Here is a 24,720-nt window from a genome sequence, read left to right on the forward strand (position 1 = left end):
AAAAAAATTAAAAAAAAAAAAAGTTAAAATATCATTTAATTTAAAAATTAATACAAATACTTTAAAATATAACATTTTTACGTATTAAACCAATTATTTTATTCAATTTACAAGGAACATTTATTAAATACTTATGTTAATGTATATAAATGTAATGTTTCATAAGGATACATAAATATATAAAAGTATGAATTCTATAATATATAAGTGGACAAATAGAAAATATGACACTATAAAATATTGGGGGGCTATTTATCAAAGAAATTTTTTTTTTAAAAAAATTAGTAGAAATGATATTTCTAAACTACTAAAAAAAATAAAATTGAAAAATGAAGTAAAAAATGAAAATCAAGATTTAATATTAGGTAATAATATCACATTAAGTAAAAAAAATAAACCTGAATCTTCTACAAGTATTGATCAATTTTCTAGGAGTGTAGATATATTAAATGATGATGATATAAATTCAATCGATTATATTTTACAAGAAGTAGAGAAAAAAAATAAAAAAAATGGTGGATTTTTATTAGAATTAATAGGAATAACAAGCAACGGTGATAGTATTTTAAATTCAAGTATAATGTGTATAAAAACTTGTGATAAAATATTAAATAATATATATAAAGAAAATAATATTTTTAAAATTATAAATATGATAGATACCGTTTCAAACAATTTATGTAAATTAGGAGATACATTGGAATTGTTAAGAAATTTACATAATAATAAAAAAACAATTGCAATGGCTCACAGTGCTTTAGAAAAATTAACAAATTATATTGATAGAATTAATATTGATCAGAATATTTATAATTTTCTAAAAAAAAAATATAACGAAAATATAAATTTATTGGATAATGAACACAAAGAAGTTTTAAAGAATATGATTATTTCAATGGAAAATCAAGGAGTTCATATAGAAGATGAAAAAAAAAGAAAAAATTATTTAGAATTACAATCTTATGAAAAGCATTTTTCTTTCCATGCTTCATCAAATTTTTGTAGCGAGTATGATGGAATGTATATAGAAAAAAAAAAGCTTTTAAAATATATGGATGAACATACTATCAATGATTATGAACAAAAAGTTATTCCTTTTATTAAAAGTAATAAAATAAAAATAGATCCTAAATATTCATTGAACGATTATATATATCTATTACAAGATAGTTCATTTGTAATGACAATATTAGAAAAAGTGAACGACAAAAATATAGCTAATACTGTGTACAGCTTACTAAAAAAGCCTAATAATATGTTTTTAAATAATATATTAATTCTTCAATACTATAGAAATATGTTAATAAGTTATAGAGGATTTAAGAATTACAATGAATACTCATTAAAGTCTTGTATATTAAACACTCCTACCAAGGTAAATTATTTCTTAAAAAATTTCTTAGAAAAAATTCTTCCTTACTTTTTTAGAGAATTAGAATTTATAGAAAAGTATATAGATATATCCAATAGTAAATTAATGCAAACTGATAAAATAGATGCTAATGAAAGTGTAGATAATAATAAAAATGTTAATTTCAAAAAAAATATAATAAATAATAACACAAAAATTGTAACTAAATTACATTCTTCAAATATATTTTATTACATGAATGAAATAAAAAAGGTCAAACTTAAAAAAATTGAAGAACAAATGAATCGTAATTTGAGTTTATACGATGTAATTAAATTTGTAATTAAACTTTTAAAAGATACATATTCATTAGAAATGGTTAACGTTTTACCACTTAAAAATGAGTTATGGGATGAGTACATATTAAAATTTGAAATAAGGAAAGAAAATTATATTTTCGGGTATATATATATGGATCTTTTTGAAAGAGAAAATAAAAATCATTCAATTGCTCAGTACACTGTACGTTGTTCAAAAAATATGAACATTTGTTTAAAATATAAATGGTTAGAAGAAAATGTTAATGAATATCCATTTTTTTACAGTGGAATTATTAAAAGTAAAAATAATAACAACATAATTAATAGTAATAATAATGATAATAAGAATAATAAGGGAAATGTTAGTAATAATAACATTTATAGACAAACAACTTCTACCTTTTTGGTATGTAATTTCAACGTAAATTTAAATGATGAAGAAAATAATATCATTGATAAAAATGATTGTAGTAATAAACTTTTTATAAATAATAAAATGAAATATTTTTTAGGAAAAATAAAAATGTCTATTGATAAAGTTAATATGTTTCTTCATGAATTTGGTCATACTTTGCATTGCATTTTAAGCTCAACTTATTTACAACATTTATCAGGAAATAGAAGCGGCGTAGATTTTTCAGAATTTTCTTCTCATTTTTTTGAAGAATATTTAAATAATTATGGTAGTTTACTATTATTATATTGTAAAAATAAAAATGAAGAATATATGAAATCTTTACTAAAAAGTTACATAAAAAATAAGAATATTATATGCTATTATTCTTTAGTTCAAACTACTATTCAGTCCATAATTGATCAAATATTTTATTCTTTATCTCATAATACTGACTCAATTACAGAAAGAAGAAAGTTAATTGAAAATGAAATAAAAAATTATTTTTCGAATATTTATTACAAAGATATTTTTATTCTTGACTTATTTCCTCAAATACATTATTCGAAAACATCTCATCTAATTCATTATCCGTCTAATTATTACTCTTACTTGTATTGCTCAGTTTTATCTAAATATATATGGAATAAAATATTCAAAAACGATATTTACAATAAGAATAAAGCAAATAAAATTGTACAATTCTTGCAAGGGGTTATACTATAATATACGTTTTTGCTCTTATGTTTATTATAAAAATGCATTTTTATCATATCCAAATACTTATATGTAATTTTTATTATTTTCTTTTTTTTTTTTTAGGGTTCAGTTGATTCAAGTTTAAAAAATATTATTTCATTGGTTGAAGATGATAAAGCTAAAATTGACTACTTTACTGAAAATCCTCATATGATTCCATTAGATGATTTTTTAACATATTATGAAGATAATCAAGACAAATATAACTCATTTCTTGAAAATTTATAGTTAAAATTTTTAGATTCTTTTGTTGATCCTTAATAAAAAGTTTCAAATGTCTTATTTAAAATTTTTTGTTTTTTTTTTTTTTTAATAAAAAACTCAACAATTTATTAAAAATATATTTCATTAAATTTAAAATTTTTATATTAGTATTATTATATTAGATTATTTGAATTTATAATCTTAATTTTTAAATAATATATATATATTTTTTCTAAAAGAATTGTTGTAAAAAATACTTTTTTTAATTATAAAATATCTTAAATAATATGAAATACCTTTTTTATATTTATCTTCACAAATGAAAAATGCATAAATGTATCATTCTTCATAAAATTTTAATCTATTATAAAATGCTTTAAAACCTCTTTTTAAAAAAAGTATTATAGCACAAACATTTTTTATATAGTTTTCTTAAATAAAGTTCAAATTATTAAAAAAACGTTTAAATTTTAATTTATGCACAATTATGAACAAAAAATTTATTTCTTTTTTTGAATATATATGCTAATTAAATCTTTTTAAGTAAAATTTTTTGTTAAATATTAATTATAAAAAAAAAGTTTTATTAAATATACTTTCTTTTTTTTCTTTTAAATTATTTATTGAGATACCCTGAAAAAATAATTATGAATAACTTGGATAAAGGTCATTATAAAATAAAATTAAGGTTCAAGTAAAAATTTGTGAAAAATAATTAGATTCATATTTTATAATATTTAAATAAAAAAATATACAAAATCATTTTAATTTGAAATATATATATATAAAATTCATTTGATTCACATGCAATTATATTAAATTGACATAAAGTTCAATTAAACTGAAATTTAAAATAATTACAGAAATAAATGGATAAATTAAAAACAGTTTACATAGATTCAGCTTTAAGTATAATTAAAGGAGCTTTATGTGTAATTCTTCAAATACCTACAGGTAGAACAACTGAAAGTATTAAGAAAAAGGTAATTCTATAAAAAAAAAAAAATAATAAAATAAAATAAAATAAACAAGAATAAAATCTTCAACTATTCTTATTTAAAATTAATATTATCCTGTTGAATTTATATATATATGATTTCTTAAATTTTATTTTATTACTTTTTTCATTTATTTCATAGAGTAATATTACATATTACTGTTAAGATCATTTATGTGGATACTATTTATTTTTCTTGTCTTTTTGTTTATTTTTTTTTAATTTTTTTATAGCAAAATAATATTGGTATCATAACTGTAAAATCCATTTTTACAGAACCTACTATAAGTCAATATAATGATATAAAACAATTAATAAAAACTAAAATCGAAGAAAATTGTCCTTTTTACAATTATCAAATTAATAGAACAATTGCAGAAAAGGCATATGGGGATTGTATTTATGATAATTATGGTTTATCAAAAGAAATCAGTGAAGTAAACTTGATAATTTTAGAAGAATGGAATATAAATTGTAATAAGAACAGAGTTTTAAAACATACTGGTCTAATAAAAAATATAGAAATAAATAAATTTAAGTATTTAAATAATAAAGAGTCCTTAGAAGTCCATTTCATGGTTAATCCTAAGTACAGCTTCGAAGAATTAAGTACAATATATAAAAATGAAAAGGAATTAAGTAATTTTCTTCTATCACCAATTATAAAAGTAAATAGTAATAAGATTAATGAAGTTGAAGATAAAAATGGAGAGTTTTCATATTTAAATGAAGAGGATATATTACCTAAAAATAAAGTTTTACCACCATCTGGGACTGAACAAGTAAATTATGAGTCATCAAAGGTAGTCACTCCATGGGATGTTAACATAGGTGAAGAAGGAATAAATTATAATAAATTAATAAAAGAATTCGGTTGTTCAAAGATTAATGAAGAACATATTAAAAAAATTGAAAAATTAACTAATAGAAAAGCTCACCATTTTATAAGAAGAGGAATTTTTTTTAGTCATAGAGATTTAGATTTTTTATTAAATTATTATGAACAAAACAGGTATTTTTATATTTATACAGGAAGGGGACCATCTTCTCTATCTATGCATTTAGGCCATCTAATACCTTTTTATTTTTGTAAATATTTACAAGATGCTTTCAATGTTCCTTTAATTATACAGCTTTCTGATGACGAAAAATTTTTATTTAACCAAAATTATTCATTAGATGATATAAATGCATTTACTAATGAAAATGTAAAAGATATCATCGCAGTAGGATTTAATCCAGAATTAACTTTTATTTTCAAAAATACAGAATATGCAAGTTATTTATATCCAACTGTATTAACAATTCATAAAAAAACAACATTAAATCAAAGTATGAATGTATTTGGTTTTAATAATAGTGATAATATAGGAAAAATATCTTATCCATCTTTTCAAATAGCTCCCTGTTTTTCTCAATGCTTTCCAAATTTTTTAAAAAAAAATATTCCATGTTTAGTACCTCAAGGTATTGATCAAGATCCTTACTTCAGATTAAGCAGAGATATAGCAGTTAAACTAGCCCTCTATAAACCAGTAGTTATTCATTCAGTATTTATGCCTGGATTACAGGGAGTAAATACAAAAATGAGTAGCACAAAGAAAAAGGATAACAAAAATAAGAATTATACACAAGATATTAACAATAACGTGATTTTCTTAACTGATTCAGCTGAAGATATAAAAAATAAAATTAACAAATATGCCTTTAGTGGAGGAGGAGCTACTATAGCTGAACACAAAGAGAAAGGGGGAAATTTAGAAAAAGATATTTCTTATCAATATTTAAGGTACTTTCTAGAAGATGACGAAAAATTAAATGAAATTGGAGAAAAATATAAAAAAGGAGAAATGCTAAGTGGAGAAATCAAAAAAATACTCATTGATACTTTAACTGATTTAGTACAAAAACACCAAGAAAAAAGAAATTCATTAACAGATGAAGATATCTTATATTTTTTTAATGATAATAAATCAGCTCTTAAAAAATTTAAAGATATGTAAAAAATATTTTTATTACTATTATTATATAGAATTTTTTAGAAAAATAAGTAATGATTGAAATAATATCATAAAAATTAAAAAAGAAATTACATTTATTATTTCTAATGATTTATAATATGAATTTATACAAATAAATATTATAAATATATGTAAGTATATAAAATAATATAAAGTGAATGAAATGAAAGAAGAGCAAAAAAAAGAAAAAAAAGATAGAAAGACATAATTAGAGTTAATAATATATTAATAAAAAGGAAAAGTCGAAAATATAAAAGTTTATTTGTAATTTCATATGTATTACCATATGTTTGTCTTCTTTTTAACTAATTTTATTAATCTTTGTTATTTTTCTTTAATTTTACATAATTATTCTAATTTAATTTAATTTAATTATAAATATATATATATATTTATACATTCGTATTTTTATTTTAGTTTTCATCATATGCTATAAATGTGCATATACATATTTAATTTTGAAGACACTTTTTCATATTAATAAAGACTATAAAAATATATATTAACGAAATTATAGAATATTACGAAATATTATTTTACTTATTTATTTATTTTATTTTATTTTCATTTTTTTTGAACAACCATATGAATCTAAAGATTAATTATTTATTTAAATATATTATATTTAATATTTCCTAGTAACTATATATGTATATATATAACCTAAAAATATTTAAATATATGAATATTAATCTTATAATTTTTTATGTAACTACATTATATTTGCATGAATATGCGCATTCCAATTTATATAAATTTTATATAGGAAATGCACAAAATAGGTCATATAAAATTCATAAATGTGTCAAACAAATAGTGAAAATGGTAATTTAGAAGTATAAAAAAAAAAAAAAATAAATAATTAAACTTTTTTTTAAATTATTTATTAAAAAATACACTATTTGACGAATTTCCATAATTTATGTTGGCATTTGAAAAATCAAGTTCAGGATGCATTTTTTTAAATTTTTCAAAAATTTCATTTTTTTTCTGTTCATCAGATGTTGGTAAATTTAGTGATTTTTGTCTTTGATCATATAACATTTTTTCTACAACAGCTCTTGTTTCAGGATCTAAATCATCTATTCTAGAATTTTCTGGAACAATTTTTTTTACATCAATTTCAGGATCTCCTTTAATAGCTGTTGCCCACCATTCTAATCCATGTAATTTTTCAATAAGTATATGAATTATTTGATTATCTTCAAGTGTCCATATAGATCCTTCAGGTTTTATTTTTTTATAAAATTCTCCGTCAATTATTACTTTATCTTTTACTTTTACAAATAATCTTTTATATGTCAAATCTACTTTAACATCTTTTGTTTTTATTTTTTCTTTTGCATCAATAAACATTTCCAAGCTACTTGTATTTTGAATCCATCTATATTTGTCAGTTATTCCACCATTATCTTTTGGAGGTAGAGAATCACCATCAGAATCATCTGAATTCTTTTTTTTCTCTTCCTTTTTTGTATCACCATCCTTTTGGACATTCTCATTTATTTTCATGTTTTTTTGTTCTTTTTCTATGTTATTTTCCTTTTCTTTTAGGTTTTTTTTTTTTTTATGAATAGAATCTTCATCATCTACTTTCAACTCATTTTTCTCATCTTTTTCAATTTTTTTTTTAAGTTCAGCTAAATATTCGTCCTTTTTTGCATAATGTTTCCTTAAATTTTTTAATACAATTTCTTCGCATTGTTCCAGGTTTTCTGATTTCAAAATAAAATCTGTTTTTCTTAATAAAAAGTAAAAAAAATGATTCATTAAATTATTTATATCTCCACACTCTTTTGCAATATTTAACATTAAAAAATCAAATTTCTCGTTTACTACATCTGGATCCATTTTTTTGAGTTCAATTTTTAATAAAATAAAAGAATTATTAAATTTTAATTATTGTAATATATATATAAATATGTTACAATAATATGGATAAATTTCATTAAAAGTATTTATTTAAGGAAATAAAAAATGAAAAAAAAAACAAAATAATTATTTATACTTTAATAATATTTAATTAATAATTCCAAAACCCAAATATTTCACATCTTTTTATAGAGCAAAATGATTTTTATTTTGCATAAATTGTAAATTAAAAAAATAAAAATTATAATTTTACTTACAAACATATATTATTCAATAAAAAAAAAAAAAATAAAATTAATTCATATAGAAATTGCAAAATAAATATTTTTATATAAAAAAATAAACTTTCTGTAAAGTATGACTGTTGCAAAATTCATTATAAAATTTTTAATTTTAATAAAGATACATCTAAATAATATCATAATATAAATTATTACTTTTTAAAAATTAAAGAATAATTACTTAATATTTAAAAATGTAAATATATAAATGAAAAGAGTATTCCCCTCAAATTAAGAAAAATATTATAAATATTTTGCATAATAAAAAGAGTTTAATATATTTATAAATAAGGCAAAATAAATTAGTTTAATATTCCAATATATAAGTAGCAATTAAAAATAATATTACAAGAAAAGAAATAAAATAAATATACCTTATATATTTGAATGGAAATAAGACATGTATAATAATTCACAAAAAAATATGATAAATTTAATGATTTATAGAAGATATACAGAAATATTAATACTTTAAAAATGAAATATATATATATATAAGATCAATTTACTTTAAATCTTAAATACAAAAAAATTTAACAAAAAATAAATAAAATAGAACAATAAATTTATAGTATTTTATAAATAAAATAGTTGATATTAATCTTAGAAAACTTTACTTAAATTCCGATATATTTTTTAAAACTGATAAAACCCATAAGAAATTTACAAATTCATATAATAAGAATAATTTATTATAGTTAGCATAGTGAAAAAATATGAAAATTATCTATACTATAATAGTAAAATATAAAACTTTTATTAACCTAAGATATATTAAATAAATATTTAATAAAAAGAAATAATTTTTAAATGACGTTGTCTAATTGATAAATCACTTCTGTAAATGATTTTTTTCTTCTTAAATAAAATATATACATATAATTTAAAATTATGTTGTGTTACTTACGAATATAAATATTTAACAATTTTTTTTTATAAATCCTATATTCTAAAAGATAACAATACATATACCATTTTAATTATCCTATTAAATAATACAATTTTATTTTCTATTCTTTATTTTTTTTTTTTCCTTCTTTCTTTTTATTATGTAGAAAATAAAAAAAACATTATAATATATCATGAGAGATTCTAAATTCATTCATTTATAATAAATGAATAAAAATTATAATAAATATATAAGTTAATCTTTTAGATAATAAAAAAAAATAACATAGATAAAAAAAACTGATAATTTATAAATATAAAAATTATATAATTATCTCCAACATTAATTAGATGTAACATTTTTAATTTTTATTTTAATAATAATTAAAACTTATATTTTACTTTAAAACTTCAATATCTTTTCTCTTATTTATTTTTTTTTTTTTTATTAATTATATAAAAACTTTTCATTTCATAAAATAATTTAAAAGATATAATTCAAAAAAAAGAAAAAATAATGCTGAAGTATTAACCTATAAAGAAAGATATTTTTTATTTATTTTTTTATTTTTTTTTTGTCTAGACTTTAAAAGGTATGTTCTTTACATTAGAGCTTTTATATTTCCCTTTTTTTTTTTTTAAAAGATAAGCTTCATCATTTTTGTAAAAGGGTTTCTAAAAGATTACCTATGTTAAAAATATTATGTTTTAATAAAAGAAAAAATGATACAATTATTATGTTTATACCACTTTTAATATTAAAAATAATATTTTAATTTATAAGAACGATTGTAAGGTAAATAACTTAATTCAAGTATTACTATAAGATATTATTTTAATCAAATTATAAATAGAATAAAAAATATATAACAAATACGAATTACTCTTTAATGATAACTTAAATATACTTTAGCATAAATTCTTTCTTTCTAGGTTTTCTATACTAATAGAAAATAAACTTTTAAAAATTTTTTTGTTATTGTTTTTTCTAATTGGATCTATTTATTTTTGTTTTAACTCATTTCTTATTGCATGCAATCCATTTTTCTATAGCATGTATTCAATATTTATTTGCATGCACCCCGTTTTTTTTTTTTTTTTAAGTTGCAAGTATAAAAAGTACACACAATAAGAAAATATATAGATTATTTTTCATAGCAAATTTTTAAGGTAAATTCCTATTAAAAATTACTCTGCCATTTTTTTAGATTTCTCTTAAAAAAATTATTGAACAAATAATTAAGAGTATAAATTTTGAAAATTTAATATAAAAATTAAAATTTGTTTTCCCCATTTTAATTATATATGACTATTTTAAAGAAAATTATTAATTCTGAAAATTTTTTAAATATTAACTTAAAATATCTTTAGAACCTTTTATTATTTAGATATTACTATATATAAGCATTACGTATATATAATGTATTAACATTTTTTTTTTTTTTAATAATCTGAAAATATATAAAATATATAAATTTAAAAAATACTAAATTAAAATTTTTTTTTTTTTAAATAGAAACAAAAATGATTCTTAAAAATATATTTTTTATTATTGTTCTTTTGAACTATATTGCGTACTTAAAAAAAGAATATCAGTGTTCTTGTGAATCTAACCAACCAAATCCTTTTGCACAACCTGAAGGTGATGAAGAGGAAGAATCATTATCATCATCCAAAGTGATGGAAAAAGGTCCTCTTGAAGCAAAGGCTGATGATGGTAATATCAATAATGGAAATAACGGTGGTGATAATGATTCATACTATGGGAATAATGGGGGTGATGATGATGACAATGACAATGATGATGATGATGAAGAAATAAGTGGTGATGACGGTGACGATGATGATGATGAAATTGAAGCTGATGATAATGATGATTTAGTAGATCTTGATGATGATGAGGAGGAAAAAGAAAAAAAAAAGAAAATTAATAATGAAAATTGAAATTAATAAAAGAAAAGATAATAATGTTAGTGATAGTATAACAATGAAATTAATATATAGTAATTAAAAAAATGTAGGAAAATTTTTAATCATTTATAGTAAGTATGTAAAGAAAATATATTTTTTCATTTGCTAAACGAAAAAAGAATATCGTTTATAAAATATAAGTAACTTTAACATTGCTGAATTAAAATTTACAATATTATTAAGTTATTCAACTATTAATTTTATAATATTTTCTTATGGATTTTTTTTTTTTATTTATTTAAAAATATGTACATGAACTTTTAAGAAGAAAAGTGTTTTATATAATTTTTCTTTGTACTTATAACTAAAATTCATATTAAGGAAAAAATTAAAGAATTTCTAATATTTTTTTATTTTATTTTTAATTTATAATAAAACATTTTAAATAATATTCATAATATAAAGGAAATTACGCAGTTTTTTTAATTTGTTGTCTATACTTTCTTCCTATAAAAAAGAATAAAGCAAAATTTTATTTAGAAAAAAAAACAATTTGCACATTGCATTAAAATTTTTTCTAGTTCTTATATTTTTATTACAACTGTTTGGTTTATTTATTTATTTATTTTTTAATAACCTGCTGTATACATGGTAATAAATTGAGATTTATATTTAGGATTTCTAACTGACTGCTTATAGAAAATATATTTTTCTAAATACTTTGGAATTCCTCTAGATCTTGGAGAGGGATTTGATAAAACTTGCTTATGCCTAGGGTTAGCATTACAATCAACCCCTAATAATAATCAAAAAAAAAAAGAAAAAAGATTATTTCTAATTCAACTTTTTTTAAGATGAAAACATACTAGAAATATTTAATATAAAGTTCTTTTATTTTCCTAAAAACGCATTTTAGTAAATTATATTTACCTAACAAAGGAATATGCCATTTACGAATAACATACCGGCATGAATTACACAATAAAGTTAGCACTCCTACATATAATAGTTAATGAAAATTAAATAGGATCTCATTAAAACATAGAGATGTTTTATATATTTTACTATAAAAAAAAAAACTTTTATGAATTTTTCTTTTATACCTCTATGCCACATTTTATTAATAAGCCAATTTTCTCCTTTATATATATAATTTAAACAAAACACATCTTTTGTTTTATCTTATTTTATTTTATTTTTTGAACATGTATAGATATATAATTGCTTTTACTTTTTTAATAATAAAGAAAAAAAGTTGACAAAATGCTTAAATACTTCTATTTTATATTTTAAGTACCTCTAGTATTAATTTTTAATTTCTTCAAGCATTGAAATATTTTAATACTGTTGATGTTATTAAAAATTATTTATGTTTTTTTTTTTTTATTTTTTTCTTTATTTTGCAATATATTATTGATAGAAATGCAATAAAAAAATATTGTTTTTTTTATATCATTTTGTTTTCTTTTCATTAAAGTTAAATTTTTTTGGTGAATTATATTTTTTTGAACTCTTCATTCTACTTGCTTTCTTAATAATAACATTAATTTAATTTTTTATTTTATTTTTATATCATATTTATTTATCCTATTTACTTTTTTTTCCTTATTTATTTCTTAAAGGTAGTTAATTCAAATTTTATAATTTTTTTTGTGTGTAATTTTATTTTTTTTTTTTTTTTAATTTTTTTTTTATATTTTCATTATTTTTAATAAATTATACAAAAAATAAAAAAAATGAAATATTTTTATTAAAAGTTTTATATTTTTAATACTATATTATTTTACTACTCTTCATTTTTTTTTATTTTTTTTGTTAAGAATTCTTATGACTCATTCTTATATGAAATAGACTTATATTTGAAACTGTATCAAATACTTCTGTTTTTTTTATTAATGAAAATATTTTAATTTTTATAATCTAAGTTATTTTTCCGAAACATACACATAATGATTGAAAATTCAATAGATGAAAATTGCCACGTATCCTTAAATCCGTAAGATGTTTTTTTATCATTTATAAATAAATAATCAAATATTTATATATATATTTTTTATTATTATTAAATTATTATATTTTTATTTTATTTTATTGGCATTAGAAAAAATTGGTTAAAAGAATTCGAATATACAAAAATACACGAAAATGACTTAAACGAAGTTTTAATGAATTACTTTTGTGTGCATCGAATGTATGATGTTGCATACGAATTTAAAAAAGAAGCTAACGTTAAACGTATGAATTTTCATAAATATAATAAAACTAATATAATTAAATAAAATAAAAATTGAAATATAACAAATTTAAAAAAAAGAAAAAGTTAAATGATGATAATTATGCGCTAAAATTAAATTCATACTACTATGTAGAATGATGAAAATTTTTGTCATCCTTGATCTGATATTTTTCTAATGAATTTTAATTATTTTTTTAAATATTTTGTAATAGATTATGATTTATTATTATTAAAAAAAAAAAATAAAAATCAAACAATTATATTAAAATAATGAATTATTTATTTATTTATTTTTTTTTTTTACATTAGTTATGTAACCATGAAAAGAAAAAAAAAGAAAAAAAGAAATTAAAAATTAATAAATATAAAAACTTTTTTTTTCAGCTGATATGCCAATAGATACAATAAAAACACGCTATTTAATTCAAAATGAAATAATGAACAATAAAATAGAAAAGGCTATTGAACATATAAATAATTTAGATCAAGGAGTAAATAAATAAATAAATAAATTTGATTAATATTTTTATTTTATTTTTTTTATTGTTTAATATATGTATTTATTTGTTTTATTTTATTTTTTTTTTATTTTATAGATTTTAAAAAAACATAAAGACATAATTTTTTTTCTTAAAAAACAACAGTTACTAAAATTGATTTTAAATGTGAGACAATAAAAAAGAAAAAAACATTTTTTTATTCCTGTTAATAATATTGTTCATTATAATATACTTAATTGTAATTCTTAAATAAATAAATAAAAACACTTTTTTTAATATTTAGAATAATATTAATGAAGCAATAATATATTCTCAACAAGAATTAGCCCCATATGTAAATGAGAAGGTTTGTCCTTTTTTATTTAGTGTATTTTTTTTCTTAATTTTTATATTCTAACGTCTTATATATATTTTTTATTCCAATTTTTTGTATTTATTTATTTTATTTTATTTTTTTATTAGCTTTTCAAATTTTAATTATATGTGTATAATTTATTTTTTCTTTATTATGTTTTTTTTTTTTTTCTCCAGCCTTCACTAATTAACGAAATAGATGATGTCATGATGCTAATGGCTTATCAAGATCTGAATGTATCTTTTTTTTTTTTTATTATTTCTTTTTAAAAACTATTAAGATAATTATTTAGCATTGTAATTTTTTTTTTTTTTTTTTAAAAAAAAAATGATTTATAGAGTGAGGAAGCTAAAAAGTTAATACAAAAAATAGAAAAGAAAAAAAATACATTAAAAAGAATTGATGACATTATTTTAAGTTATTACAATGTTGATAGTGGTATTAAAAAAGAAAAAATAAATTATGAATAAAAATTATATATTTATTTTATATTATTATTTTTTTTTTTTTTTATTTTTCTTGTAGAAAGTACATTAGAATATATAGTTAAAAATGTTTTTTTTACTCAAAATATTTTAAGTTCAAAGGTATGCAAATTATATTTCTTTGATTTCTTATATATTTCTTTATTTATATGCAATTACCTTTTTATATTTAGTTATTTATCAAACTTTTTATTTTATTATTATTTTTTTTTTTTTTTTTCTTCTTAACAGTACCCATGTAGTATACCAAAACTAAAAAATTTGAAAACAGGATATATAGAATATTATGAAAAATATAAAAAAAAAAAAAAAAAGAATTCAGAGAAAAAAAACAGAAATAAGAATAAAGGAAAGACAGAAAATTTTGATGATCAAAATTTTGAAAATATTTCAAAAAGTTTTGATGCAGCAAATGACGAGGATTATCGTTCTGTTTGATTTAAAAACTTTTCTTTTCATTTTTTTTATGTATATATGAAAAGTTTTATTACATTACTATTTTTATTATTATTTTTTATTTTCATGCATTTGCACATATATATTATATTATTTATTTATTTATATACCTATTTTTTTTTTAACTCTTATTTTATATTATCTAAGGCAACCAACTTGCTTACTTAATAGTTTTGTTTTTAGTATATCATAATAAACTAAAATAATTTTTTAAAAAAATGATATAAAAGTATTCTATTTTTTTTAACTACAAAATAACTTAATTTTTTATAACATGTTATAAACTTTTTTAAAAAACAATAAATAAAAGAATAAATATATTTTGGAAAAAAAAAGACAATAATAAAATAATATAAATAAAAGAAAAATATTATATTTACTTAAAATTTTTAATAATTATATTTAAAATATGCATTAACTATAATAAATTCATATTTTTTAGTTTTTATTATGTACATGTAAAAGTATTTTTTTTCTTTTTCTTTAAACATAGAAGATTTAAAAGTTTATTAGAAAGAGAAATTTATAAAGTTGTAAATATAGTAAAATATAGTAACAGTTAATATGAATGAAGTAAAAAAAAAGAGAGCATAGAATATTAAAAGAAAAAAAAAAATTTCATCAAAATTAAAATATGAAAAAATAAATGAAATATTTTTATAAAGGGTTCTATATTTTAAGTACAATTTTTTACTTAACGTAAAATTTAAATATACATTCATCCAATAAAGAAATGTATTAAATATATATAAACAATATAATAAATTTACATAAGCAGAAATATAAAAAATTATTTTTTTTAGTTTTTTATTTCTTGTTTTAAGAAAGTGAATATAAAATAATAGAACCGTTAGTATAATAATTGTAAAAGTGTTAATAACTATGTTATATATTTTATTTACTTGAAGATCAATTATATAATGAAAGAAAAAAAATATGTAATATAGAACAAATAAAAAATTTACCATAAATTTCGTTTTATCTTTTTTATTTAGCATATTTTTTATTTTTTGATCTACATTTTTATTTTTTTTTTTTTTAAAAATGATATTATCCCCATTAACTGATATATTATCATCTAAAAATGATTTATCATCTATATGTATATTTTCTGAATCACTATAAATTTTTTTGTTTATTTCTATACTCAACTTTTTTCTTATTTTGTATTCATTAAAAGATCGATCTCTTAAATTATGTTCTACTTTTTTATTTTTTAGTAAGTGTTCTTTATTTTCATTAGATAAATTATTATTGTTAATTTTATTAGGAGAACTCTCACATGAAAGAAAATTCTTCTTCACTTTCTTATCATTCATTTTTTTATCCTTTTGATTTGTTTCTTTTTTACATGCATCCTTTTCTTTTTTCTTATCCAAGTTATTTTTTTCTTTTATTTCCTTTTTATCATTTCCTTCTTTTTCATTTTTTCTTTTGCATAAAGTACTATTTTTATATTTCTCCACAATTTTATTATAATCACCATATAATTTGTCCATTTAAGAATTTTTTTCTATTTTTAATTTTTTAAATATTGTAATTTTCTTTTTCTGAATTTTTTATATTTCACTCCAATGAATAAAGAGAGAAATATATAGAATAAGACATAAGTATCTCAAGAGATTAAATTATAATATTAAACCTTCTAACATCTGCATAAAAATCTAATTAAAAAAAGATAAATAAATGAATAATATAATATATGTTATTTATTTTATAAAATCTTGTAAAAATTAAGATATATATTTTTACACAAACCTTTATATCAATTATTACTAATACATTAAAAATATATAAAAATAAAAAAATGTAGATAATAAAATAATAAAAACTTTCAATAAAAAATTATTTTAATTTTTAAAATAATGAATTAAAAAAATAATTATTAATTTATTATATTTGTCTTTTTTTTTTTTTTTTTTTTTTTTCTTTTTATATTTCAGTTAATATTTTCGCTTATTTGAGGTAAGCAAACACCCTAATATAAAAATAAGAAATAACATAAAAAAAAAAAAAAAAAAATATAAAATTATGAAGAATTAAAATGCATAAAGTAAATAAGTGATAAATAAAAAATTTAAGTAAATATATATTTAGTTTTTTATTATAACTTAAAATTTCAATATTATTTTTATTATATTTTTTTTTTTTTTTCATTTCTATGTTTTAATTACTCCTGCTTTGGATTTCCATAAATTTTTTCTTAATTCAAATATATCAATTTTAGGTAATGCTTTATTTATATTTTGTTCTCTTTCTTCACTACCTTCTTCATTAGAAGTACTTTCATATCTAGACAAAAGAAATTTAGAAAGCATATAATATACATTTTATATAAAATGTATTTCTTTTTTCTTTAAATAAAATAGTATTTAATTTATATTCATTAAAATATCTTAATTCTGAAATCATATATTTATAAATATTTTTACCTATCATGTTTCCATCTGAAGTTTAATTCATCTTTATCATTTTTTCTATTGTAAAAATAAAATAATTTTAAAAGAAAATATACTCTTTTATTATTAATTTTTTACTTGTATTTTTTCTTATATTACCTGTATTTAAATTTTTTATCTTTTACATAAGCTAATAACAAAGGATTAAATGGATCTTTTGGAATTTTGTCATCATAAGAGCTGTGAAAAAGTAAAATATAATATATACATATATATGTTTGCGTATTTGCAACTTTTCTTATTTCAAATATTTCTATTTAAAGTTACAAATTACTTATATACGAATATATTTACCATTTACTTCTAGATTTTGATTTCTTAACTTTTTTTTTTCTTTTTCTATCTTTCTTACTCTTGTGTCTTTTTTTATTTTCAGAGATTGACTCAAATATTTTTTGTTTTTTTGTGTTTTGTTCTTCGTTTAAGCTATCCATAGAAGTGAATTCTCTATTATTTTTTGATGCTTCATTTTCATTATTATTTTTTCTTTTTTTTAATTTTTTTTTTCTTTTTTTCTCTTCTTTAATTTCTTTAAGAACATTATTATACAAATCTGAATCAATACCTGTGCTATTACTTATAGTAGATATAGAAATATCACTTAATGATTCGTCTATAGGCGTTTTTCTTTTTTTCTTTTCTTTTCCTTTATATATTACTTTTTCATTTTTATTATTCGTTAAAGAAGAATCATGAGCATTATTTACCATTTTAAATTTTACTTTAAAAAATTATGCAAAGTCGAAATATTTTTATACATTACCAATTATGATTCATATGTATTTTCTGAATTCTAATAGATAGACATTATTTTTATTTATATTTAGGAATAATATTTTTAAAACATATTAAAATCATTATTTCTCTCTTTTCACAAATAAATTAATAAATTATTATTTTATCTATATTTCTTAATTTCTTTTAATATAAAAATTCATGAAATAATCAAATATATTAAAAAAAAAAAAAAAAAAATTTATTATGGAATATTTATACATTACAAAAAAAATTGTAGTTATTTGAACATAATTCTTTTTTTTTTAGTCTTAAATTTTATGTAAAATAAAAAAAATGAATATAAAAAAAAAAAAAAAAATTAATCAAAATAAATAAAATTTTAATATTCTTTAAATTTTAAGGAAATTTAACAAAAATTATGTAAAAATTTATATATATATTTTATAGAGGATTTCACTGAAGTTACCTATTATAATGAAAAATAACTTTTTCCAAAATGCATGAAGTGTTTTCTAATATATTTATATTTAAAATTATAACAATTCTTACATTTTATTATATTTTTTTTGCAAATTCTTGTAGTTCTTGTTTTATGAAATTAATATTATTTAATAATGATTGAAATTCCTGTTTATTAAGAAATATTATATTTTTATTTTTGCAACAGATACATAGGTTCGCTTCTTTTTCTTTAATTCCTTTTATTCTATTAAATATGAAAACTTTTCTTCCATATAATCCCAACTGTTTATATTCAGTTCATTTTTGTTAAAAAAAAAAAAAAAAAAAGAAATATAAATACAACAAAATTTATAACATAATTTTCCTTTGTATGAAAATTAACACAAATAACCCTCCATATTTATATAATTAAAAATATAAACATATATATATATATTGGAATAGTCATAAATTCTTTATATAAAAATTATATATTATTATGTATTTATTTTATTTTAAATTACTTTTTCATCTTCTGTAATTTTTATTCTATTTATTGGTGGCCATCCATAATAAAAATTATATCCTTTTCTTTTTGTTTCTTTTTGTACTATTTCTCTAAATTTTTTTAAGGAATTTTTTAATGTATTTTTTTTTTTTATGTTCTTTAATACTTCATAATTCTCATAGACATCTATTACACTTTTGTTTTCTTTATTAAAATTCTCATGGCTTTTAAATATGTTTGCTGTTGTGAAGAATTTGCTTTTAATATTTTCTATTAAGTAAAAAAAGATAATATATATATATATGTTTATGAATATTATTTATAGAATTAAAAAGTATTTTAATTTTTTTTTTTTTTTTAAATAACTAATTATTTTCTTGTTTAGAAAGCAAAGAGGAAACATCTTTTTTTTAAAATTTCTAGTTTATTTTTATATTTTGTAAAAGAAATAAAACATTTTTCTTTTTAAATTTCCAAAATAGTTTTTCATTTAAAATTTGTTTAATATTTTCTCATTTTCAAATTTTATTTTCCTTAATGTGAAAAAAAGAAAATTTAATTATTTTTTATTTTTAACACAAAATTATAAGTTAAACTTTTTTTTTCAAAAATTTTAAATTAATCTTTTCATTTAAGAAAAATTCATATTATTTTTTTTTAAACTAATGAAAAAAAAAAAAAAAAATTACACTTTTTTTATATAATTATATATATTTTTTTTTAGTCTATATTTTAAAATAATTAAAATTTTGTTTTATATCACAGTATATTTAATTCTTGTATTATAGATACATCGATTCACATCCTGATAAAATCAAATTACAAAAACAAAAACGATACAACTCTTAATGATTGATATTTTTTCTTAAAAGTTATAAATGATTTTATGAATTTAAATTTTTAAACATATCATACTCAATTTTAAAAAAACAAAGTTTAAAAAAATAAAAAGTTTTATTTTCAAAAAAAAAAAAAAAAAAAAAACAATTAAAAAAAAATAATAAACAAATGAAAAGTAAAAAAAAAAAATAAAATAAACTAATAAAAATTAACTAACATTACTAAATCTCCTCCTTCCCAAAAAAAGCAACAAAAAACCTTATTAAAGTATTTCATAATTTTCTTCTTCAAATACATTTAAATGATTTAAGTGATATAAATGTTCTTTGTTCTCTTCTAAATTAATGCATATTTCAGATGTTGTGCTTTTAAGCTCAGTTATATCCTATAAAAAAAAAATAAATAAATAATTATTCACAACATTTATAATTTATTTAATTATATACTTCCATTATTCATAATTATTAAATTTCTTTTTTTTATTTTATAATACCTGTTCATTTTTAGCAATACTATTTTTCAAAGAATTAGAAAATTCATTATCACAATAAATAAATTTTTGAAAATTTTTCTTTTCTTTTACTATTTCTGTTATGTTTTTGCTGATTTTTTGAAGTTTATTATCTATATTAAAAGAATTGAAAAAATCTAAAATTTCTATTAATTTAATTTTATTATATTCATATTTATTAGAAAAAAAAACAGAGTTATTTTTTAGTATAAATAGTTTGTCTAATATATCTAATCTAAATAACAATCTTTGAATAATTCTCTGTGATTTTATTTTGATTTCATCAAAATTATTTTTTATAATATTTAAAATGAATAAAAGGTTCTCATTGTTTTTTTTTATAGTTAATTTTTTTTTTTTAAGGATCTTTATATTCTTTTCTTGATCATTCAAAACCTCTTTTATTTTATCTAAACCAAAAATTGGGATTATGCAACAATTTGTTTTATCTGGATTTTTTTCTAATGCTTTTATATACTTACTTAGAATTTCTTTTGACAATAAATATTCATGTTTATATATATTATTGCTCCATACTAAATTAGAAAAAGAGCTTAAGAGTAATGAATTTAAAACACGATTTTTGGATTCACTCATATCATCTTTTTGATAAATGAAATTCATTACATATGGATTTTTTTCAAAAATAAATGTTTCTAGATACGATTTACATAAAAAAATTTTCCCTAATTTCATGGATATTTCCTCTAAAAAAAAAAATAAATAAATTAATATACATATATGCAAATTAATTTGAAAAAAAGGAAATTTTAATATCTTAATTTTATAATTAACAATATATTAATATAATAATTATTATCATTATTTTACATTAAAAAAAAAATTATATACATTTAACTTGTAGAATACGAAATATTTTTTTTAAATACTTTCTTTTTCATTTATTTTTTATTTATATTACCGCATAATTGTTCTGTTAAGGATTTTCTAATTTTCAAAGAACTACTAAAGTTAAATTTACTTTCTAAACTATTTCCAATATGATTTTTTTGCAAATTGCTCTTTTCTAAATTATTCTTTAATTCATCATTTGAATTATTTTCTATTTGTTTTAAAACTTCAGTATTAGCTTTTGGAAAATTAAAATTATTTTGGATATTTTCTTTTTGTTCATTTGAATAAGATACACTATTTTGAATAGATAATTTATTTTTTTCCGGATTTTTTATTTCATTTTTCATTAAATCACTTTTATTATCAAAATTATTTGTAGTATTAAAATAGTTTTTTAATCTTACATTATCATTTTCCATTTTATTTGAAAACTTCGATTCTTGAATAAAAAAACCTTTAGATAATGAACTTGATTCATTAGTTTTATTATTCTCATTATCAATAAACTCCTTAAATTTATCCATTTTTTTTATTTTTTTTTCTATTTTTTATAATTTTCTTAATGTAAATATACTTTTTTTAATTTCATTATATATATACACGTATCTATCTAATATTTCAACTTTTTTTTTTTTATATATTTAACTATATTATTTTTTTCCTTTAATTTTTTTAAATATCCATAAAATTATTAATCTTTCTTAAGGTCAGTTTAATTTTATATTTTAATTAATTAAAATTATAGATTCTTATTAACGATATTCATCTTTAAAAAATTTTTTTTTTTTTTCTTATATATGTATATATATTTATTCTTTATAATATAAAAAACGAATATAAAATAATTATATAAAGTTTACACTTCAAATTTTTATTATTTTATATTAAATGTTGTAATTAGTATTCATTTTTATATATATTTTTATATTGTAAATATGTATATAAAAATAAAAAATTTCAAAAGAGAAAAAAATAAAAAAATATGAAAATAAATGTTAATAAAAAAAAAATATGCCTATAGTATATAATTTATATTTTATTATATCAAAAATATTATTCATTTATCTTGTTTATAAAATGATATTTAATTTTTCAAAAAAAAAAAAAAAGAAAAAAAAATTTATAATAGTTATATTTTCATTTATTTCATAAAAATATAAAAATATAGAAGAAAAAAAAAAATTTATGCAAATTTGTAAATATGGATGTAGTATATAAACGAAAAACATCTTTTTTTTTAATTTTAATTTTATTAAAATAAACCAAATATCAGCGTTTTTAGTTTATCTGGAAATTTTTATAAACCTTTTTGAAAAATTCCTAAATTAACTAAGAAATATAAATAATTTTCTTTTTAAATTTTATATAAATTTAGAGGGAAATTATTAAAAAGTCAATAAAAATAAATATATGAATGGACATCAAAAAATTATTGTTTGCTATAAATTAATTTGGAATTTAATCTTTTTTTTTGATAATTCCTATATATTTATATTTTAATTGTGACTTTAACTATTATATATAATAAATAATATGACATTTAGTTCTTTTTTATTTTTTCCATAAAAGAAAAAAAAAAAAAGTCGTATAGTTTAAGTTGTTTACAAAAGTTTATAATTTTTATAAAGTTAATGCTGTAAGAAAAAGAAATGAACATATTTTTAAAAAAATAGTCTTTTTTATCATGAAGAAAAAAAAATTCCATAAATATTCATTATAAAAAGAGAAATTAAAGGAAATAATTCATTTAATAAATATTATAAAAAATTTTATTTTTTTTAATATAGACTATCTTTCCTTTCATTTTATACTAAAATAAGTGGTTTTGCTTGTCTAAAAATATACGAAATAGAATAAAAATAATGAGAGCTTTATATTTATATATGGTTTAAATAGAATATACTGATGGTAATTTTAATTTAAAAAAAATAAAAACCATCAAAAAAAATGACCTATTTTTTCTATTACTTACGTTTATTAAGAGTGTAACTTATTTTTTGTTTGAGCAATTTTTAAAAAATTCAAGAAAAAAATTTATAAAAAAATAATTTTAATTTAAAAATTTTAACTGTCTTTTATTATAATAAAACAATTATAAAAAAAAAAAAATAGCAAAAAAAAATTAGTATAATCTTTATATGAGTTATTTCTCAACATATATTGTCATTTAAAATTAAAATTATAAGGTATTCTTTTTTAATGTTTTTTTTTTTTTTTTTTTGTTGTTTTCATAGTTAATTATATATACACATAAAACAAAAAAAAAAAGTGAAAAAGTCTAGAACGCAAAGAATCTTGTTGAAAATAAAAAAATATGGAAACACTTGTAACACATTGAAATTAAAAAGGAATATAAATTTTTTTTAAGATATTATGACAAAATATAGGTTGTATAGAATATTTGTTTTCATATAAAAGAAAAAAAAAAAAATCTTTTAAATGACCATAAAAAGTTATGTTTTGACTTTATTTATTCAATGTTATTTAAATAGCTAGCTACAATTTTTTTGCTTATTTTCTATAGTATTTCCAAAAAAGAAAATTTTCTTAATGCATGTGAAAGCAATAGCTGCTTATAAAAATGACTGTAATATTTTTTGAATTTTGTATATTCCCTTGATATGAGTAGTCTTCTTTCTCTTTTTTATTATTTAATCAATAAATAATTTTTATGAGTGAAATTATAATTAAATATTTTTTAATAATATTATTTTGATTTTTTTATCTCTTTTTTACATGTATAATCATAAATGCACTTTTTTTTTTTTTTTAATATAGCATGCAATTGATTAGTTCTTATTCTTACAACACCCATATACAACTGTTGAAAAAGTACATACTTTTTTTTGATCATATGTAAACTTTATAGAGCTCAAGTTAATATATTTTAATTGGATAATATAAGCTTTTGTTATACTTTTTTTAACAATTATATTTTCTTCAATTTTTTTTAAAAACGTTAATCTTTTATTTTATTTTTTTGAAAATTTTTTTAAAAAACATCACTTGTGTGTTTAAATGCTTATCTTTTTTTTTTTTTTTGACCTTTATTCTTATTTGGGTTTCAATAATTTTCGAAAAAGAACTATTTTTAATAGTTTTGCTGTTTATTATTTTTTTCGTTTCTTTTATTATTTATTTTTTTTTTTTATTTTAACTTTTAAAAACGAAAATAACAACAAAATATTTCAAATTTAGTTTTTAAAAACAGTATATCCTTGAAATTAAAGTCCCTAAAAGGAATTATTTTTTTTTTTCAATTTAATGTACTCTTATGCTTTCTGATGCTATATATATTATTTATTTTTTCTTTAAGATAATAATTTTTTTTTTTAACT

The 24,720-nt window shown here is 17.3% G+C and overlaps 10 protein-coding genes and 1 non-coding gene across 11 annotated transcripts; 5 read left to right on the forward strand and 6 right to left on the reverse strand.

The window, feature by feature from the left end:
- Positions 1 to 187: 187 nt before the first annotated feature.
- On the forward strand, positions 188 to 3,052 carry PRELSG_1261000 (endopeptidase, putative; the record flags this gene model as incomplete). Its single annotated transcript, XM_028678425.1, has 2 exons — positions 188 to 2,779; positions 2,888 to 3,052. The coding sequence occupies 2 exons, from the start codon at positions 188 to 190 to the stop codon at positions 3,050 to 3,052; spliced, it is 2,757 nt and encodes a 918-aa protein (XP_028534716.1).
- Positions 3,053 to 3,897: 845 nt separating this feature from the next.
- Positions 3,898 to 6,028, forward strand: WRS (tryptophan--tRNA ligase, putative; the record flags this gene model as incomplete). The annotated part of the gene is made up of 2 exons (XM_028678426.1): positions 3,898 to 4,011; positions 4,259 to 6,028. 2 exons carry the CDS (start codon positions 3,898 to 3,900, stop codon positions 6,026 to 6,028), a joined length of 1,884 nt encoding a protein of 627 aa, XP_028534717.1.
- Positions 6,029 to 6,925: 897 nt separating this feature from the next.
- Positions 6,926 to 7,897, reverse strand: NUDC (nuclear movement protein, putative; the record flags this gene model as incomplete). The annotated part of the gene is made up of 1 exon (XM_028678427.1): positions 6,926 to 7,897. One exon carries the CDS (start codon positions 7,895 to 7,897, stop codon positions 6,926 to 6,928), a length of 972 nt encoding a protein of 323 aa, XP_028534718.1.
- A 2,714-nt stretch (positions 7,898 to 10,611) lies between these two features.
- PRELSG_1261300 (conserved Plasmodium protein, unknown function) lies at positions 10,612 to 11,031 on the forward strand (the record flags this gene model as incomplete). Its single annotated transcript, XM_028678428.1, has 1 exon — positions 10,612 to 11,031. One exon carries the CDS (start codon positions 10,612 to 10,614, stop codon positions 11,029 to 11,031), a length of 420 nt encoding a protein of 139 aa, XP_028534719.1.
- A 436-nt stretch (positions 11,032 to 11,467) lies between these two features.
- PRELSG_1261400 (conserved Plasmodium protein, unknown function) lies at positions 11,468 to 12,114 on the reverse strand (the record flags this gene model as incomplete). The annotated part of the gene is made up of 4 exons (XM_028678429.1): positions 11,468 to 11,505; positions 11,636 to 11,794; positions 11,929 to 11,994; positions 12,102 to 12,114. The coding sequence occupies 4 exons, from the start codon at positions 12,112 to 12,114 to the stop codon at positions 11,468 to 11,470; spliced, it is 276 nt and encodes a 91-aa protein (XP_028534720.1).
- An 833-nt stretch (positions 12,115 to 12,947) lies between these two features.
- Positions 12,948 to 15,012, forward strand: PRELSG_1261500 (RanBPM and CLTH-like protein, putative; the record flags this gene model as incomplete). Its single annotated transcript, XM_028678430.1, has 9 exons — positions 12,948 to 12,994; positions 13,100 to 13,233; positions 13,619 to 13,725; positions 13,831 to 13,899; positions 14,018 to 14,068; positions 14,266 to 14,325; positions 14,428 to 14,524; positions 14,615 to 14,676; positions 14,806 to 15,012. The coding sequence occupies 9 exons, from the start codon at positions 12,948 to 12,950 to the stop codon at positions 15,010 to 15,012; spliced, it is 834 nt and encodes a 277-aa protein (XP_028534721.1).
- Positions 13,319 to 13,409, forward strand: PRELSG_1261600. Its single transcript, XR_003699277.1, has one exon. It is a non-coding gene; the product is annotated as a small nucleolar RNA snoR19 (small nucleolar RNA).
- A 527-nt stretch (positions 15,013 to 15,539) lies between the features above and the next one.
- Positions 15,540 to 16,529, reverse strand: PRELSG_1261700 (conserved Plasmodium membrane protein, unknown function; the record flags this gene model as incomplete). Its single annotated transcript, XM_028678431.1, has 1 exon — positions 15,540 to 16,529. The coding sequence occupies one exon, from the start codon at positions 16,527 to 16,529 to the stop codon at positions 15,540 to 15,542; it is 990 nt and encodes a 329-aa protein (XP_028534722.1).
- Positions 16,530 to 16,969: 440 nt separating this feature from the next.
- On the reverse strand, positions 16,970 to 18,199 carry PRELSG_1261800 (conserved Plasmodium protein, unknown function; the record flags this gene model as incomplete). Its single annotated transcript, XM_028678432.1, has 5 exons — positions 16,970 to 17,008; positions 17,205 to 17,322; positions 17,463 to 17,507; positions 17,589 to 17,669; positions 17,784 to 18,199. 5 exons carry the CDS (start codon positions 18,197 to 18,199, stop codon positions 16,970 to 16,972), a joined length of 699 nt encoding a protein of 232 aa, XP_028534723.1.
- Positions 18,200 to 18,782: 583 nt separating this feature from the next.
- PRELSG_1261900 (conserved Plasmodium protein, unknown function) lies at positions 18,783 to 19,579 on the reverse strand (the record flags this gene model as incomplete). Its single annotated transcript, XM_028678434.1, has 3 exons — positions 18,783 to 18,971; positions 19,193 to 19,446; positions 19,543 to 19,579. The coding sequence occupies 3 exons, from the start codon at positions 19,577 to 19,579 to the stop codon at positions 18,783 to 18,785; spliced, it is 480 nt and encodes a 159-aa protein (XP_028534724.1).
- A 699-nt stretch (positions 19,580 to 20,278) lies between these two features.
- On the reverse strand, positions 20,279 to 21,906 carry PRELSG_1262000 (conserved Plasmodium protein, unknown function; the record flags this gene model as incomplete). The annotated part of the gene is made up of 3 exons (XM_028678435.1): positions 20,279 to 20,401; positions 20,510 to 21,234; positions 21,450 to 21,906. 3 exons carry the CDS (start codon positions 21,904 to 21,906, stop codon positions 20,279 to 20,281), a joined length of 1,305 nt encoding a protein of 434 aa, XP_028534725.1.
- Between the last annotated feature and the right edge of the window lie 2,814 nt (positions 21,907 to 24,720).

Source organism: Plasmodium relictum, assembly GCF_900005765.1.
Source record: "Plasmodium relictum strain SGS1 genome assembly, chromosome: 12".
In the NCBI taxonomy this organism is placed as follows: domain Eukaryota; phylum Apicomplexa; class Aconoidasida; order Haemosporida; family Plasmodiidae; genus Plasmodium; species Plasmodium relictum.